The sequence below is a fragment of the Esox lucius genome, chromosome 13, assembly GCF_011004845.1.
Source record: "Esox lucius isolate fEsoLuc1 chromosome 13, fEsoLuc1.pri, whole genome shotgun sequence".
Classification (NCBI taxonomy): domain Eukaryota; kingdom Metazoa; phylum Chordata; class Actinopteri; order Esociformes; family Esocidae; genus Esox; species Esox lucius.
This window is the reverse complement of record NC_047581.1, coordinates 17,325,869-17,345,199: the sequence shown is the minus strand read 5'-3', so window position 1 is coordinate 17,345,199 and position 19,331 is coordinate 17,325,869. Positions and strand designations below refer to the sequence as shown.

Here is a 19,331-nt window from a genome sequence, read left to right as displayed (position 1 = left end):
TTTGCATTAACGAGCAGGTGTACCTAATAAAGCATCCGGGTTGAGTCCACATGCAAATTCAGTTGACAGGACAAGATTTTGAAAAGCAGGCACCAGTCCATATATTGTACCACACTGCACAGGGCATGTCATAACAATGAAATAATTGTGGAGACCATTTTTCTACTTATTTGTAGAATAGGTGAGTTATATGAAGAAAGTGCAAGGACGCCAATACTTTTAGAAACAACCGTACATAGCGCCACATTTGGACAAATAGCACACGTCAGTGTTTTAGAATCCTGTTTGATATAAAAATTTTAAAACACTGACAAAATCAGTTATGGTATGGTGACAATGATTTTTCTGCAAATGATTTTTAAGAAAAAAAATATATATTAAAATATTGAGTAGTCATCTTTCGCTGCAATAATAGCTTTATTTATTGACGTATGTACTAGATTTCAGTGTTAGAGGTATTTTGGCCCATTATTCGGGGCAGATTTGCGGGACAGGCAGATTTGCGGGACAGACAGATTTGCGGGGCAGTGCCTGGATGATGTTATGCAGCTTCCACTTCATGATTATTCAACTGTGGGATATTATTTTGTAACCTTTTCCTAATGTACCCATTTGTCAAAAAATTCTGTAGAGTGACTTTTGATCTTCATTCTTCATTAGATTCACAGCCTGACAAAAATTCCTTCAACACCAGGGTTTAGATCCAGAAAATGTGGCAGCAACTTCTATGGTTCACAGGTGGAGAGCAGTGGTAACGTAATTGTGGCGTCATTAGGACAATTTCTTTCACCTATTTGAACTGGGAGCTTCCAATGCACAAGGCTGAATACTTACGCAGGCAGGATAGTTCAGCTTATTTTTCTTACAGATATTTACAATATAAAACTAATTTAATCTTCAACTGATTGTCAGTGTTTTAAAATGTCACCACATAATGTATTAAATAAGTAACCTAATTTTTACAACACCACATTTATTTTGGGATCCACCCCTGTAATTATCATCTTATTTAATGCAAGTACATTTTTAGCAAATTCCCTCACCGGACTGCCTCTACTTAATGACCTTTTAACTTTTTTAAATACAATTTTAAAAATCCCAATGGTCTACAAAATGCCCAAAATTTTAAGCAGAAAAATATAAACATTAGTAGTGACTACACAGTAAATGGGTTATGGATCAAATATGCATATTTAAGCTATCCTACATTTTGAAAGGATGTATTTGAAATCAGATGAAAATATCATCACACAAACATAATGAAATGCTAAACTGAGCCTGGGTTTAATGGGATAAGATTTTTAAATGCCACAGTATCCCAGCTACAGTGATGTGAAAGGGCCCACACTGAATATTGTTTTAGGCACTTATTTGAAAAATATATTGTTGAGGCCTAGATCCCTCAGTCTTTTGCTACTGGAGGAGTAGCATTAATAATTATTCACAAAATTCTAGAAATATTGAATGGAATAAAAAACAAACCTAACTCCCTACATTTTGGGGGGACATTTTAAATATTACAAATTCTACAAATTACAAATTCTCTGAACAATTGCTTTATAAGACTGAATAATGCATCTTACAACTTACAGGGTATTTTATTGTAATTTTCAATTAATCAAGGGTTTGAAATGTCAGACCCCATGCAGGGCCTAGTGTTTTTGTTCAAGGGCATTGACAAAAATACTTATCTTCAATCCTGCAAGTTAAGCACTACTGTCCTGCAACAGTAGGGGAGGTGGAACCACCCCAGATTAGCAGACATCTCAATATAACATGATACAGGTGCACAACCACACAACACTGATTTCCTAATAATTAACAAAAGCTTACGGCTATGCAACAAAATAAGCAACACCATATGATCTTTAGTGGCAAAAAAAAGCCTAGTTAGATGATTCGCTTTAGACACTCACTCTAAATCTTTTTTAAAAAAAGATGGTCGTAATATTGGGATACACCTATCTAGAATTGCAGCAATGTGACATTCCAAGCTACCAGCCTCAGCCAGGTTTGATGCTGAAGTTTGATCCAGCTGAGGACCTGTTAAAGGCCTTAAAGAAACCTCTTCTGGGAAACAACCACTCAGTAAATAGAAATTACATAAACATTATCATTGTACATGATTCCTGAGTCTATGACAAGGCTAATACCTAACCTCAAAAAAAGAAGGCAGGGTCAATTCACTACTGAAACGTAATGACTACACTAATGTAGTTTAGATTTGCAGAAGTGCAAAGAAGTAAATTATAACCTATAGTGGGATGAGAAAGTTGACAGACAGGAATATGCATTTAAAATAAATAACTGGAATACTACATTATATATTATGTACAACTATTATATTAATTTAGTCAAATAACAGCATAAATAGATTTATAAAATCTCTATTCTCAAGGTGAAGTAACAGAGGTGTAAAATAAACATTCTAAGTATTTGCATGGAATTTCCTGATTTCTTTAATACAATTTTAGCATAAAATATAACTCAGTATTTGAAGTATTTATTTTATAGTTTTTGTCATCCTTCTCAATAATAAATACATTTCCTCAACCAATTCAATCTACTGAGACATTTAGGGATGAAAAGGACATGATAACACTTCTAACTGTGGAATAGAAAATATATTAAAAAGTTCAGATGAGATTATAGGCCAAGTAAAAATAACAACATGGTCCTATTTCAGTACATTTGGTTTTGACCATAAGCGATCTAGCTTCCAGAGGTAATAACATAAATGGCCAAGTATTGAGATTTACAGAATGACAATAAGCCCTTTTGATGGCAATGGTAAAGAATGATTATGATAACGGAATGAAAAATGAGTTGTCCAATCCATTTCTATTAGGGACTTAGACAATATAAACACCTATGAAGTTGTGGTTGCCTTCAATGCTAAAGAGGCACTTTTTAAGAACAATTATTCTGGTGTACTGTGCAGCAAATCTCAGGAATGTGGTGAATAAAACAGTCCTTTATAAATACACACGCAAATAAAACAAGCAAACAGCCATGTCTCATCCAAATCCATACACTGTAAGCCTTGAAAGCAATAAAATAAATACAAAAGTTCCCATATCAGATCTATAAACATACTGTATGAAGGTAGCCAAAAATAATCATACATAATCTTAGAGTCATTTGATATAGACATGGGGAGTGTTATGTGCGTAGTTAGCGGGAAGTTTGGGAATAGGGCACACGGCCATATTAAGATGCTCTTGTCTAAATTACTGGAAAGACAAGTGATCTTTGTGCATTTCCTGTTCATGTAACAACCTTCACTCCTCTGAAGAATAAAAGCAGAGCTGGAAGAGCTTACTTGGTGGAAGTGCTTACTCTACTACTCCTACAGCTAGTCATTCTGAATGCATTCATTGCAGTGCCTTCCCTTCCACAGGAGAGCAAGGATCATCCAGTAAATGTCTGGTGTACGGTGGGCCTTTCCTCAGACTGTACCTGCTGTCCCAGCCTCTCGCTCCATATGCTGCTTGGTCAGGAAGTACTTAAAGAACTCATAGACTGACCAAGCAATGGCAGTGGAGGGCATCTGGTATATGACCCGGGCCTGGATCCCTTTGAAGAAGGCAGCCATGCCACCAAGGCGATAGACTGTCCTAAACGCATTGGCCATGCCAGTGAGGTGACCACTGATGTGCATGGAGCTCAGAGCTACGTTCTCCTGTGTGTTGAGAAGGGTCTTACACACATCCAGTGGGGTGGTTATTGCTGCAGACACGGCCCCAGCTGCAGCCCCAGACATTATGTGACTACCTGGATGATACTGTCTGTGGGGGTTGAGCCACTCCTGCATCAGCTCATAAGTCATGAAGTGGACAGCCTGGAAGGGTATATTCATGGTCAGCTGTGTGCTGTAGCTGCGGTAGAAGGCCGCAAGCCCCTCAGTGCGCCGTATAGTCCGAACACAGTCCAACAGATTCCGGTAGGGAGAGTTGTACATCTGCATCCGCTGTTTCACCACTAAGACACCATGCAGGAGAGCACCATGACACAGACAGGGGAACAATTTGTTTATTTTTCATGAAAGTGGGGACATGGTACAGTAGCTTGAACAGCTGATTCTTGATATCCAATTCAATCAAATTCTACCATCCCAGTGCTCCCATTGAAAGTCTTACCTTCAGCTGGGTTCATGACTGCGTCATGAAGTACAGTGGCCACACTGCCCGCCAGTCCTAATTGGGTCAAAATCAGTCAGTCAGTTTCCACCATAAACCATTAACACCTCATGAGATACTACATCAGTTGCCCAACTTCCATCCTGTTTTATTTTCCAGACTTTTGAGTTCTGTTATTGTATGTTAGTTATGGTTCCAAGACAAAAGGGCATTGCATTGTACCATTGGCTATGTGGCTGTTTCCTCCATTTTGAATGACCTCGCTGAGTCTGTGCTTGACCTGTTCATAACAGGCAAAGTAGAGGGCGTGTGCAGGACCTGCCCCCATCATGGTTATGTTGAGGCCCCTCAGTGGTCTTAGTAGACCCTCTGTTTGGACAATCCTTCTCAGGGCTTCATACACGCTGCTGTACTGAGCTTTAGGGTCTGGCTGTAAACTCTGCATTCTGGTCTGGAAAAGAAGAGGGACATTAGAAGTCAGACACCCTGACGTCTAGGATAACAGTTATTATAGACAGTGGTCTACACCACCTGGTAAACTGAAGACCATAGTCACATTTCCACACTCAACTAGGCTTTTTCTGAGATTATTGTTCTTCCAGTGATCTGATAACCTGCCATGTTTTTATTAATGCATGTTCTTGGCAGAATTCACGTCCTTTCTGAGTGATGTGTCCGAGGCTTAGGGTGGGGAGGCTGTGTCAGTTCTTTGTTATACCCTGCCTTGCCAAGTTATTTGAAAAGTACAAAGAAAGTTTTTATTTGACCCAAAATGTAGGGCAGCCCAGAAGACATGCCATTTCTATCTTCTTCAACATATTGTTTTGTTTCCTTCCTTTCCTAAAACAATAAGATACCAATGACATTTCCTTCAGATATATCAGGAAGCTAAAGCAATTCTAAAAACTTTAAAGACTTTTTCAAAATGAATCAACTCAACATAAACCACACAATGAGGTCTATGTCAAGAAGACAAGGATTTGTGTTATTTAGAATTGATCAATTACTTATAAGACAATTTAAATTGCACTAATGTTTCAATTTGTCTTTTTTATTACTGTTTGACTTAGCAAAATGCATGCAATATGCAAGCTTACATACCCCAACAGGGCATACCAAAAACAATACATTCAGTAATCAAAACACACGTACGTGTTGATTTGTACAAACAAATTCCAAACAAGGAATTCGATATTGAACCTACTGTGCTACTAGTGTTCCAAAGTTTTCCCGTTAACCTGTATTCTGCATCAGATCTAAGCCTGGGAGAAGAGGGAGGTATCTTCACAAGGTTAGAATAAGTTACTGATTTTAAATAAGTTACTGAGTGTACTTTCTGAAAAAAGGTTGGCTCACTTAAAATCCGTATTTAAGAAATGCATCCAATTCTTGAGCGAGTTAGAATTTGGCCCTTGAACTGTGTTTCAATTGTGCAGGTTGGGGTTGGTCCAGTGGTCTGGGGCACTACCTCTGGTGCCTGTGTGCCACTGCAGGCCGGCTTGGTCCTGGTTAATTGCTATTTAGGCATACTACATCCTGTATCTTTTGCACAGTCAAAAACAAAGATAAACCCCCCCCCCCCCTCCCAAAATGTTTTAATTAAAATGTAAATAGACTATTTTCTTAGTTTTTTGCCTAGTTCACACTGCAGAATAAAAAATGTAAATACTGAATGGCGATAGGTGACATCAGCACATAACCCCATAAAATAAATTAACATTAAGGCCCCTCCCTATGGTGATAATGTTCAAGACAATTTCACATTTCACTAGACATTTAACTAATGTTAAAAACAGAAATGTTAGTAGTATCACAACAAATGTCTTTAAATTCTCAACATTCACCTATGGCGCTGAGAAATACATATGATAGCAATGTTTGCAGTATTTATTTTTGCAACGATTATATGTTAGATCTTTTTTCAAATGTGTTGAGTACAGATCTTTTTTCAATTGGTGACATCCTTAAACTATCATTTTTAACAACTTTGTTGGTAGATTAATCGTTGAGCTCTTGTCTATAAATGTTAGCACTACAGGCATCTTTTAACTACTGTAAGGCTAGCCAACTAGTGTAGAACCCCCTATTATCGGCATATCCAACAGCAGTTTTAAAATATATTTTGTTGTACAGAGTAATCACGTGATCAAGTCGTCAAAGTTTTGTGATTATTAGTGACATTTCTGTGGAAATAGTTATTTTCAGCTAGTTGGTAAATGACCTAGATAAAAAATAAAGCCTCCATTCTCGGCCAGTTGTCAGACATCTTTAGTTTTGTTCAATTACATTCCATTTATTTTATTATTTTGTAAAAATAAATCTCTGTGTTGTAGATAGCTTGTAGCTAGCTTGTTTGCCTTACAAAAATGCCAAGACAATTTCAGTAAATCCATAACTAAACAAATGCACTGCTTATCTCCCTACCACTCACTAGTAACTAGTGATTGATCATTCAGAATGAGGTGCCTATTTCAGACAAGTTGCACTGACTAGGAATTGGATTTCTGATTTCCAACCATCTATGGATAAGGCTTGGAATATCCAATTTGCATGTTTGCTTTAACCTGCTCAAACAGCAAGAAAAAAGGCAGATTTGAATTGGATATGGGAAGAAATAAATTGTCACCTCTAACTGCCAATGTGAACAAGGCTTGAACAATAGGCCTACTACATGTCTTTAGGTAAAATGACCAGATGTCCCCAGCTAAAGCTATCCACAGAAAAGTTCAAGAAAAATCTGAAACTGCCCAATACAGAACTTCCTACATGTAAAGATGTAGTTACAGACAGGTCAAATTGTCCCCACTAGTGTCAGTATTTGTAATGAATAGATGCAACAGTGAAAAATGTCAGTTGTTGAAACTAGGGCTGCAACTAACAACTTTTGATTAATCTGTACATTATTGCAATAAATCGGGATTAAATGCAAGTGTTTCATTTATTTCATTTTAAGTGGGTGTTTCTCATCACCATTAGCAAAATCTGTTTTAAAACAGAGTAGTTGCAATAAAACAAATAAAAAGCTGTTGCCAACAATATGCATACCATAGCTGGCAGAGGCTGACTGTATTAGAAGGGGATAGTGCTCACACCTTTTTTCTGCAAATGACAGATTCCATATCCACTGGGAGAGACAACACCTAACAATGTACCGAACCACATACAACACCCTGGAAAGACCCCTCATCAATTGTCTCATATTACTTAATGAAAAATAACTTGACTGTTTGATGCTTGAAACAACTCAAAATCAATGAATGTAAGATGACATCAATCTTATGTTGGGAAGTACTTGAAAATATGTTTATATGCTTTCAAAAACCTGAAATATGCTTTCATAAATATCCAAACCCTGTGCTGTGTAAGCTCCCAATTTATACAGATTAAAGAAATTACAAAGTCATGAGCTGCTTCTCAATTGTCAGGTTCCCCCATCTTACTTAAGCCTAATGCTACAGTATGTATGGCTCTAAAAACAAAAGTTGAATGATGGACAGACTCTTGTAGCTTCCAGGTGAATGGGGTGAAAATGACTTGCCTGCTGAATAGACACTTAGGGCTAAATTGATTCAATTATAATCTCATTGTTGGTGTGAATGAAATAAAAAGTTGAAAGAAGCACAATGTTTTGCCCCTAAGCTCTACTTCCAATGATTTCTGGGCCACTGGTTGTAAAATGGTAGGCTTATGTGGCAATTTGTGCACTATGTAATCAAAACCACTTGTTTTCAAATTGGTTGGCTAACTGAGATGTAATAGTGATTTTACTTACAGATTATGCACATATAAATAACATGTTACACATCCTACTAGGGCTGGGAGATACAAAGAATTATCACAATATTACTGAACATGTTCGATAAGATATGGACAATGTATTACAGTTTCTCTGCTAAAAATACATTTCTTAAATGTCTACCACATTTTCATAAAAATATAAATGCTTCTCAATATACATGCTCCTATAATCATATTGATTAAACCCAGACTTCTCACACAAAATTATACTGAAAATGTAATAATAAATAAAAGATGAAATCCCTATTATCCATCAATTGAGATTTAGCTCAAAGATACTACACAAAAGCGGGAAAGACAAATTAAAATCCTGAATCCTTATAGCACAATGCTGAGAATATAAAACACCACAATAAAAAGGTATTCATTAATCAATATGCTTAGGGTGTTCCAGGATTTCCACAATGTTTTGCATATAGAATATAAATTATGTAAAAAATGCCAGAAATGTTTTAGCATCCGGTTTTAAACTGACTGATAAAAACAATGGGAGGTAATAGTGCCTTTGAGTTGTGGTTGCTTCAAGCAATTTCTTTCCCCACTTAAAACAAAAAAATGCATGTCCAAAAAACAAACGGCAGATGTGACACAAAACACAAAAAAATATGGCCCCAATATTTACCACTCTTTGGTCAAGTCAAAACATGAAGCTTACTGTATACATGAGATGGACTAAGTCAATTCTGATTGGAAGCTTCAAAACTGCCAACTTCAAGACCACACTGTGTCCAGCAGGAACGTCCGCCCCCCAGACAATGAGTCTGAACAGGCACTGCGTTGTTGAAACTAGTAGGCCAATCAAATTTGATTTCTAAAATAAATTTGTTATTCATCCCAATAATAACAGCACGCGTGGGAGAATAACAGTCTAGGTGAGCTTTGACAACCAAAAACATTTGATACAAAGAAAACATTTGATATAAAAATAAAACAAAAAAAATAGTTTTAATTGACATCAGAAACATGCACTATATTTAATTTGAACTGTTAAAAATAATTTTATAACCCACTGAATTATAGCTAATGTAATTACACACGTGCAATCCCCCCAGCACTGGGTCGCATGTCTGAGCCCTGAGTGTTTTGAAAGTCTGGTGAAGCGTCTGCTGTGACCATCGCTCAGGGGTTAAAGTAGTCCCTCACCACCTGGGATAGGTCAGAGGATAAGCAAGTTTGCATAACAGAAGTGGAACTATTGTTGTCAAAGCCACCAGATGAATGGATGGGCAAGATTACAGTGTTTGGGAGACAGACTACATCTAAAAATAAGTATGTATGTCTAAATAGCCATATGTACAGTGGGAAGAACAAGTATTTGATAACCAGAAAAATTGAGTGTTTCCTAATTACGAAGTATGTAGAGGTCTGTAATGTTTTATTATAGGTACACTTAACTGTGAGAGACAGAATCTAAAACAAAAATCCAGAAAATCACATTGTATGATTTATTTATAATTTATTAGCATTTTATTGCATGACAAGTATTTGATCACCTACCAACCAGTAAGAATTCCGGCTCTCACAGACCTGTTAGTTTTTCTTTAAGAAGCCCTCCTGTTCTCCACTCATTACCTGTATTAACTGCACCTGTTTGAACTCATTTGCTGTATAATAGACACCTGTCCACACACTCAATCAAACAGACTCCAACCTCTCCACAATGGCCAAGACCAGAGAGCTGTGTAAGGACATCAGGGATAAAATGGTAGACCTGCACAAGGTTGGGATGGGCTACAGCACAATAGGCAAACAGCTTGGTGAGAAGGCAGCAACTGTTGGTGCAATTATTAGAAAATGGAACAGGTTCAGGATGACGGTCAATCTCCCTCGGTCTGGGGTTCCATGCAAGATCTCACCTTGTGGGGCATCAGTAATCATGAGGAAGGTGAGGGATCAGCCCAGAACTACACGGCAGGATCTGGTCAATGACCTGAAGAGAGCTGGGACCACAGTCTCAAAGAAAACCATTAGTAACACACTATGCCGTCATGGATTAAAATCCTGCAGCGCACGCAAGGGTCCCCCCTGCTCAAGCCAGCGCATGTCCAGGCCCGTCTGAAGTTTGCCAATGACCTTCTGGATGATCCAGAGGAGGAATGGAAGAAGGTCATGTGGTCTCATGAGACAAAAATACAGCCTTTTGGTCACTCGCCATGTTAGCAGGAAGAAGAAGGATGAGTACAACCCCAAGAACAGTATCCCAACTGTGAAGCATGGATGTGGAAATACCATTTTTTGGGGATGCTTTTCTGCAAAGGGGACAGGACGACTGCACCGTATTGTCTCCAGACCTGAACCCAATAGAAAATCTTTGGAGGGAGATGAAAGTCTGTATTGCCCAGCGACAGCCCCGAAACCTGTAGGATCTGGAGAACGTCTGTATGGAGGAGTGGGCCAAAATCCCTGCTGCAGTGTGTGCAAACCTGGTCAAGAACTACAGGAAACGTATGATCTCTGTAATTTCAAACAAAGGTTTCTGCTTTTCTGATGTATCAAATACTTAGGTCATGCAATAAAATGCAAATTAATTACTTAAAAATCATACTGTGATTTTTCAGGATTTTTGTTTTTCGATTCCGTCACTCACAGTTGAAGAGTACCTATGATAAACATTAGACTTCTACATGCTTTGTAAGTGGGAAAACCTGCAAGTGTTTTATTCTTGTAATGCAAACTAGCTTTAAGTTACTTTGAATGGATGAATATTACGTGGCTGAGGCTAAGGGACCATCTTAAAAGTCCAAATTGGCCGAACACATTATTTAGGGATAATTTTTCTTCATAACAATACAATAATATAGAGTTATTTTGCCAACAGGCATTATTTGCACCACATTTACAATTACAGACACACATTAAGCCCAAATTATTTTCCAGATCATTCGGAATAAATGATGATCCAAAACACCAGTACTTCTAAAACTTAAACATGATTCAGTGAACTACCTTTTCCAAAGTGCACCACTTTTCACTGAAAATAATGAAATTATACAAATAATTATCCTATTAACAAAAGTAAATCTAAAATATCAGATTATGAATTCATTAAGAGCTTTAACAAAAAATTAGTACAAAATGACAGGCTTGTTTCAAAACTTCTTTGGAGAGGAAGTTACTGAAAAATGTTACTGAAGTTACTGAAAATGTATAGAATATTTTTTCCACTAACATGCTATCTCATCGGTATTGCACTTTTATGACGGTCCCTAAACCACTGACACCAGAAAACTAAATATTGCATCCTTTTGGACATTTCCTGCTAAAGGAAATGTTCAATTGTTGATAAAATCAAAGGGTGTACCTAGCTCACTACTTTCATTTGATTTTATATATACAGTATAGATACACATACATACATACACACATACACACATACACACACACACACACACACACACACACACACACACACACACACACACACACACACACACTAAATTATATATAGTTACAATAGTTATATTGTAACTATTGGCGAGCAAACTCTGAATTTCAGACCTGAAACTAAATTTACTCTGGTTAAATATTTTTCCCAAGTGTAAACACAGGAACAAAACAAGCAGTTATCAAGATGTATTAATCTGTGCCTAATTTTAGCAGGAACAACCTTTATTGTTGTATTGCCCAGCCCTACATATACCCCAATGAGGTTAAAAAATGTGCTAGTCCCAGACTGCATCTTTAATTAAGAGCAATTTTATGTACACTTATGTCAACTTTACAGACAAAATGAGGGGGCATTGCACAAGAAAAAGTTCTCAAACACATTCTTTACTCATTGTGTTGAACTTCTATAGATTACCTACAAACCTACTTAAAACAAGGAATAAAACATTAGTTTTGTGTATTTAACATTTTTAAAATCATTTAACCACATCGACTATACTGTAACTACAATTGAGCATTTCCCGAAGGAACACCTTTACTCGCAATGACACCTGAATGTTAACACGTTTGACAGCTTTGTGCCATGTCACACGTGACCCTCACCTGTCTTGTTCAACTGCCGGTAAATAATTGTATAAAACAAATGGACACCCTGTGTGAGTAATGTTGCTTACAGCCATCTCAAATTGTGCCAAACCTGTTGGATTTGAAACTTTATGCAACCAAGCTAAGGTTATTCGCTATTAAGTAGGCAGCTGAATTCAGCAAAAGTAGTTCACGTTAAATTCAAATGTTTATCTGTTAGATGACACTTACTTTCAGGAGGGATTTTAAATAATGCCTAAGACAATGTCTTTCTATGCAACAGCATGTCTCATAACGTTAGCGAGCTGACCAGTTACTTACTTGTTGGATAGTTAGCATCTAGCTAACCTTAGCTTGCTAGCCAACTAACTTACTATGTTTCACAACACACATGTAGCTAGCTAGCTAAATATGGGGGTTTTCCTTCACAGCTTGCTGGTGAGAATGAAATTGGGGTATTGAGGGGTACTGAGCCTATCACTTTGTTGATGGACTAGTTTTTAATGGGCTAGTTAGCTAACGTTAGCATGCCTACCTTGACAGAGTCCACCGGGTACATCACAGTGTGCTCCAATATTCCAGCCACGGCTCCTGCTGTCATGTGGATTGTCAATGAAGCATGAGGAGGCAAACTCTCGTAGTCACCGGCATCGACTTCCGAAGGATCTCCATCTTTAACTTTAATCTCTGACATCTCCAAGTTTGCCACCTCTGAATCAAGGCTTAACTCCATACAGGGTACACTGACCAAAATGAAGCCTTTACAAAATCGGCGGCATGGATAACCACAACATCATCACTGAGATGCAGCGCGTAGGTGACGTCAGAAGAATACACGATCGCTGTCTAATTTGACCAATCAACATGTCCAAAACCAAAAATCATGCAGGACCAACATAAGACATTAGCCAATGAAAAGTAGCCCTGCTTACCAATTTGACATTTTATAATAAAAATATGACTAAAGAAATTACCCTTATTAAACCATAACCTTACAACCCTACACCAGAATATTTCAAATGTAATGAGGAAGCTGTTGAAATAACATCATATAAGTCGATGAACGTGTTATGAAAGATGAGTTAAGATATAGCACTTTCTAATTTTGTGTAATGGTGATTGTTCTCTTTTTTCTTTCACAGTTACTTAACTAGGTAGGTTGATTGAGAATCAATTCCAATTTTCTATGATCTGTCATTCAAAAACAAGACAACACTGTACATAGAAATACAGTCAAAAATAGAAATAAGTTCAAATGGGCAAATAATATATACATATATAAAATAGACCAATACATGTTTTCATAGTTTAATACATATGGCACATCTTAGCGTGAAGGTCTCAAGAATGCTGACTAAATTATACTTGCTCTGGCTTGTTTTATGAAACAAATAATATGAATGTATATTGACTGGGCTTGGTCGTGATGCTAATCAATCACATAGTAAAGTAAGGTGGTCGTTGAGGGAGGTACCTTGGTCTGGGTCTGTAGATTAGCAGGGTTGTGGTTTAATTTTCACTCAACATCTGTTGAAAACATGTTAATACAGCAATCTGAAACAGACAATGTTCGACCTCACCCTTTTAAGTAGAAATGTCACTGCAACTGTGCAGTTTCCTATGTGGTTTTACCCGGCAAAAACGATGTTTGATAAAAAAAAATTGACATTTGTTGCTTTGAAGCGGTTACAACTATTAAAAACTATTCTCTGTTCAGTGTAACCAATTTTATTATTAATACATTTATTCACAACGATAACAGTTATGGGCAGCATTAACTTTAAAATTTAAATTATTTAAAAAATGTATTAGTTGTTTAATTAGCGAGCATGATTACCTCTAGTCCCTAGTGAAAGATCCAGTTATCTTGAGGAAACACATACAGTCTAACTGTTCCAGTAATCCCAACCAATCAGCTATTTTGCCCAAGATCCAAATTAGTTGTAAATGCAGCCAGAGTAACCTATCACTTAGTTAACATTTGTATGTCATTAAAAGTATGTCAGCTAATATGTCATGACATAGCATTTTCTAAAATGCATTTATGTTCCATGCCCTTACATTATGCAATGACAGATGTACATCAGTAGAAGGCTGCGGTTGAAAAATGGATGGTACAATGTCACCATGTAAGACTTCCAAGCTATTGTGTTGAGACAAGCCAAGATGACAAGCCATTGTGATGTGTTGTGTAATGTAAAGTTAATTAACTTGCTAGCTTGCAGGACCCACTCAATCTACCCCAGTGTTTCTCAAACCTGCTCCTGGGCTCCCCCCTGCCCTGCATGTTTTATATCTATCCGTGCTCTGTCACACTTGATTCAAATGATCAGCTCATTATCAAGTCCTTCATGAGCTACATCAGGTATGTTAGGGCAGGGAGAGATCTAAGACATGCAAGGCAGGGGGCAGCCAGGAGCAGGGTTGAAAAACACTGGTCTACCCGGCTAATGTTTGGAAAACATTCGGAACGGAGGGACTGGGCCAAAGCAAGAAGTACGGTCTCCACAGTGTTCTAGTTCTTCAGAAAAAGGATGAATGCTGATATCTTGAACATTTGCTTGAACACAGCTGAAAGACATCCAATGGCTAAATCAATCAAGGACAACTGCACGACTACACACAAACTGACTTGTAGTGCAATCGGTATAACATGATAAGAGGCTTTGCAAACTAAAAGAAAACTTTTAAAATACTTTTCTTTCCAGATGTTTTATGTCCTTTAATAAATGTTCTGACATAATTGTGTGTTATTTAGCATGCAAATTGCCACATTCCTTCTGGGTCATCCTGACTTAGAAAACTCTCATAAATTATACAAGTAACTTAAGTGTCTCCCAGGGGTTGAAATGAGTCTGAAATGCTCCTGAAGAGATTCAGAGATTCAGATTTTTCCTACTCCAACCTACTGAAAATGTAATCAAGACATTACTTTTCCTGTTTTTCTAACCTACTACATATTTCCAAGGCAGATGAAATTGATAACAAAAAAATTAAATATTCTTGATTGCATATACACTCACCTAAAGGATTATTAGGAACACCATACTAATACTATGTTTGACCCCCTTTCGCCTTCAGAACTGCCTTAATTCTACGTGGCATTGATTCAACAAGGTGCTGAAAGCATTCTTTAGAAATGTTGGCCAATATTGATTGGATAGCATCTTGCAGTTGATGGAGATTTGTGGGATGCACATCCAGGGCACGAAGCTCCCGTTCCACCACATCCCAAAGATGCTCTATTGGGTTGAGATCTGGTGACTGTGGGGGCCATTTCAGTACAGTGAACTCATTGTCACGTTCAAGAAACCAATTTGAAATGATTCAAGCTTTGTGACATGATGCATTATCCTGCTGGAAGTAGCCATCAGAGGATGGGTACATGGTGGTCATAAAGGGATGAACATGGTCAGAAACAATGCTCAGATAGGCCGTGGCATTTAAACCATGCCCAATTGGCACTAAGAGGCCTAAAGTGTGCCAAGAAAACATCCTCCACACCATTACACCACCACCACCAGCCTGCACAGTGGTAACAAGGCATGATGGATCCATGTTCTCATTCTGTTTACGCCAAATTCTGACTCTACCATCTGAATGTCTCAACAGAAATCCAGACTCATCAGACCAGGCAACATTCTTCCAGTCTTCAACTGTCCAATTCTGGTGAGCTCGTGCAAATTGTAGCCTCTTTTTCCTATTTGTAGTGGAGATGAGTGGTACCCGGTGGGGTCTTCTGCTGTTGTAGCCCATCCGCCTCAAGGTTGTGCGTGTTGTGGCTTCACAAATGCTTTGCTGCATACCTCGGTTGTAACGAGTGGTTATTTCAGTCAAAGTTGCTCTTCTATCAGCTTGAATCAGTCGGCCCATTCTCCTCTGACCTCTAGCATCAACAAGGCATTTTCGCCCACAGGACTGGCGCATACTGGATGTTTTTCCCATTTCACACCATTCTTTGTAAACCCTAGAAATGGTTGTGCGTGAAAATCCCAGTAACTGAGCAGATTGTGAAATACTCAGACCGGCCCGCCTGGCACCAACAACCATGCCATGCTCAAAATTGCTTAAATCACCTTTCTTTCCCATTCTGACATTCAGTTTGGAGTTCAGGAGATTGTCTTGACCAGGACCACACCCCTAAATGCATTGAAGCAACTGCCATGTGATTGGTTGATTAGATAATTGCATTAATGAGAAATTGAACAGGTATTCCTAATAATCCTCTAGGTGAGTGTACATTGTTGTGCGGAAATCCCAGACCAATTCTTACATTTTACTGAATTACAAATACTACATTGACCCTTTTTGTTCTTTTGATGTTTCAGTTTAAAATGCTGACAATAAAAATTTATTGTTGTAAAATGAAAATGGTTTTGTGTAGAAATATGTCCAAGAAAAAGAAAAAAACTGAAATATGTTGATTTCAAAATTATTCCATAACTTTACTATAATTATGTTTACCTCTCGGATATCATAGGGTTTGTCCTGGTACGCTTCTGCTGTGGTTCATCTCTTTTTCCTGTGGGGCCACTGCAGCCCTCTAAAATATGGAACATTTGGAAAGTGTTGGACAGGCCCTATTTCCCCATTTTGCTCTTATGTTTTATATTGGTTACCCTGGGCTTGCTTGCCTGGAGAAGGAGGAGAAGGATAAATGCTCCTTGCAAGCCCAAGGCCTTGTTTTTCCCCGTAATATTAACTCTCTTGTTTCCTTTTCTTTTTGAAGCACAGCTGTTACAGCATTATTGATACATAATACACAAAAGAAAAAACGACAACCCTGAAATTACTTGCTGGATCGATGCCATGCTAAGTTAGACAAAACTGACAGAACATTTTGTTTAATTGGAAGAAAATGTGCATATCAGAATGCTTTCATTGGTTTAACAGAAAAATTATATGAATTTTTATTGAAATATAACAGTGGCCTACAATTGCCTTTCTGCACAATTTTGTGTTAGGAAATTAATAACATATTTCAAATCATACTAATCTGCATTGGTATAGCCTAAATGTTCTTAAAATTATAAAATGTACTCGTAAATCAAGGTAGTTTTAAGTAAATATTAAAATTAAATATTAAACATACTTATATTAGGTAATTTAGCAAATAGTTTGTTTTATTCAAAGTGACTTACAAGTGAATCTAAGAACATCATAGGATACAACTACAACTACATCAACTACATAATTGCTCTAAACACCAATAATAATAATACATATATTTTAATTATTATTGGCTCACATTCATGTAAATACAGTATCTGGGATGTGGTGGAGCCCTGGAGGTCAGGGGCCACTTGACAGACTGAAGGGAACACATTCAAGCATTATATATCACTGTAGATTGTCCCAGGGGCCTCTGACCTTTATTGTCAATTTTTGGAGTGTGTTGTAGCCCAAGGCCTCATTTGGTCAGAGGTCACTGGGCCCAGGCCCCATTTGCCCATAATCTGGCCCTGCCTCTCCGGCTGCAGCCTGGCTTGGAGCAAAGCCCCGGATTGGCCGATGCATGTGTCAGTGATTCCGTCAGTCCAATTCCCTTGGACCTTCCGGTGTGTGTGCATCTGTACTTTTGTCTTCTTGCTCTTTGACAGGGTGGATTGTGGCCGTTAATAGATATCAAGCAATATCCTTGCACACTGCACAGAAACTTTTGACAGTTCTGAAATCAGTGAACGCAGGTGTATGCTAAGTATGTATAGCACAGAAGATGGGGCTCCCAGCTGCTACAAACCTGTAGGGCCTTACCAGGCGTGCTTGTATTAGTTTTCACAAATATGTGTGATGCATACATGTTCTCTCTGTCACCTGGTTATATTCATAACTCAAGGTCTACACAAAGGAAAGAAATGACTATAACAAGGACACATTTACCTTACCCATGGCCTCCTCTCGTAATCATTACAGTTGCTTTCACATTTTCTGGACAAAACCCTCCCACTCTTGTAGGATCACAGGTCAGGCTGTAAATCTGAAGGAAGATGATGACCAAAGAGCATTCTACAGAAGTAGAGATAAATTAATGCATACATTATGAAAAGGGTGCAAAATAATATCTAAGAGTTTGGATAATATTGTCCCTTTTCTTAAAGGAAATCAATATTGTCTCCCTATTGATGTATAAATCATTTGTACTAACATGGGAATTGGCCCACTCTTCCAAGTTAAGATATTCCCTAAATAATAGTATGGCATTTGGCCTGCAGTGCTTAAAGCAGAAGACAGCAATAAGCAATAATACATCAAATTGAATGTTTACAGTACACCATTATAGTGACCTAATTATTGACAATAACCTTCTACGTTTATTGATTTCTACAAAGTTTTTGACACTGTAGAACATGTATTTTTGTTCAAATCAATGGTTTTTGGGGTTTAGCGATGTGTTTTTGAGAGTAGTCCAAACTTTATATAGTGGCTATACTAGCTCTGTGAGGTTAGCTCATGGGACGTCTCAAAGATTTCACATTGGTCGTGGCATTAGGCAACGCTGCCCAATAAGTCCACTCTTATTTTTATTTGTTACCTAAAATGTGTCTTCATATCAAGAAGGGAAGATTTCAAGGTATTACAGCACTTGCCATGGTATTTAAATTGTGTCACACTAGCTGCTACCACCACTAATTTTTGAGGGATAGAAATTAGGTTCAATGTCTGAGACATTCTAATCCTGACCTCTATAGGTCACCTTAAAAATGTATTTAAAACTAATGTCAGAATTTACACCTCCGTGATGGTGCAGCCAGTAGCGTTGTGGACTCATCAATCAGTAATCAGTAACAGGTAAGGGTGAGTTCAGCAAACCTTCTGAGATGAAATGATACTGTATACCATCATTCAAATAATTTGTTTAATTTAGCTTTTTAAAGGTAACTTTTACCTTTATAATCCAAAAGATTACAATGGATGCAAGGATGTTCTAATTTCCCTGCGCCAGGATGTCTTGTTGCTATCATAGAAAACATCTGTAAAAACATTAAACATTATATTTGTGCCTGGCCAGCAGGAGTCACCACTGTGCAGTGAGTTCAAAAGCTGCAAGACAATTAACATCAATTTGGGCCAAGTTGAAAACCCCAAATGCTTCAGAAAGCCTAAATTTTCCATCACTATTTATGTCTTCTATGTGGCATGTTATAAAATTGTACTGAACAGCTATCTAATGTTCAAGTCAAAAACTAAATTAGCTAATAGGCAACCTCCCTGTTGATAAGCTGTTTTCACAGTCTGACATTTTGGAACAATTTCTGGGATTTGGAGTTATTCTTTAAGAGATCTCTCCCACATTATCTCTGGCCACCTAATTTTTCCCCATCACAACACAAATAAATCCATGTACAGAATTGTTTTGCTTGATTTACAACAAGTCTCAAAACATTTTATTATTCAACAGCAATGGTATTGCTGATAAAATTA

At 37.7% G+C, this 19,331-nt stretch overlaps 1 protein-coding gene across 1 annotated transcript; it reads right to left on the bottom strand.

Moving 5' to 3' along the window:
* Nucleotides 1–1,579: 1,579 nt before the first annotated feature.
* Nucleotides 1,580–12,735, bottom strand: slc25a37 (solute carrier family 25 member 37). The gene is made up of 4 exons (XM_010875992.5): nt 12,445–12,735; nt 4,362–4,590; nt 4,140–4,196; nt 1,580–3,981 (listed from the first exon to the last, which is right to left on the bottom strand). Exons 1-4 carry the CDS (start codon nt 12,640–12,642, stop codon nt 3,449–3,451), a joined length of 1,017 nt encoding a protein of 338 aa, XP_010874294.2. The 5' UTR covers nt 12,643–12,735; the 3' UTR covers nt 1,580–3,448.
* Nucleotides 12,736–19,331: the final 6,596 nt, after the last annotated feature.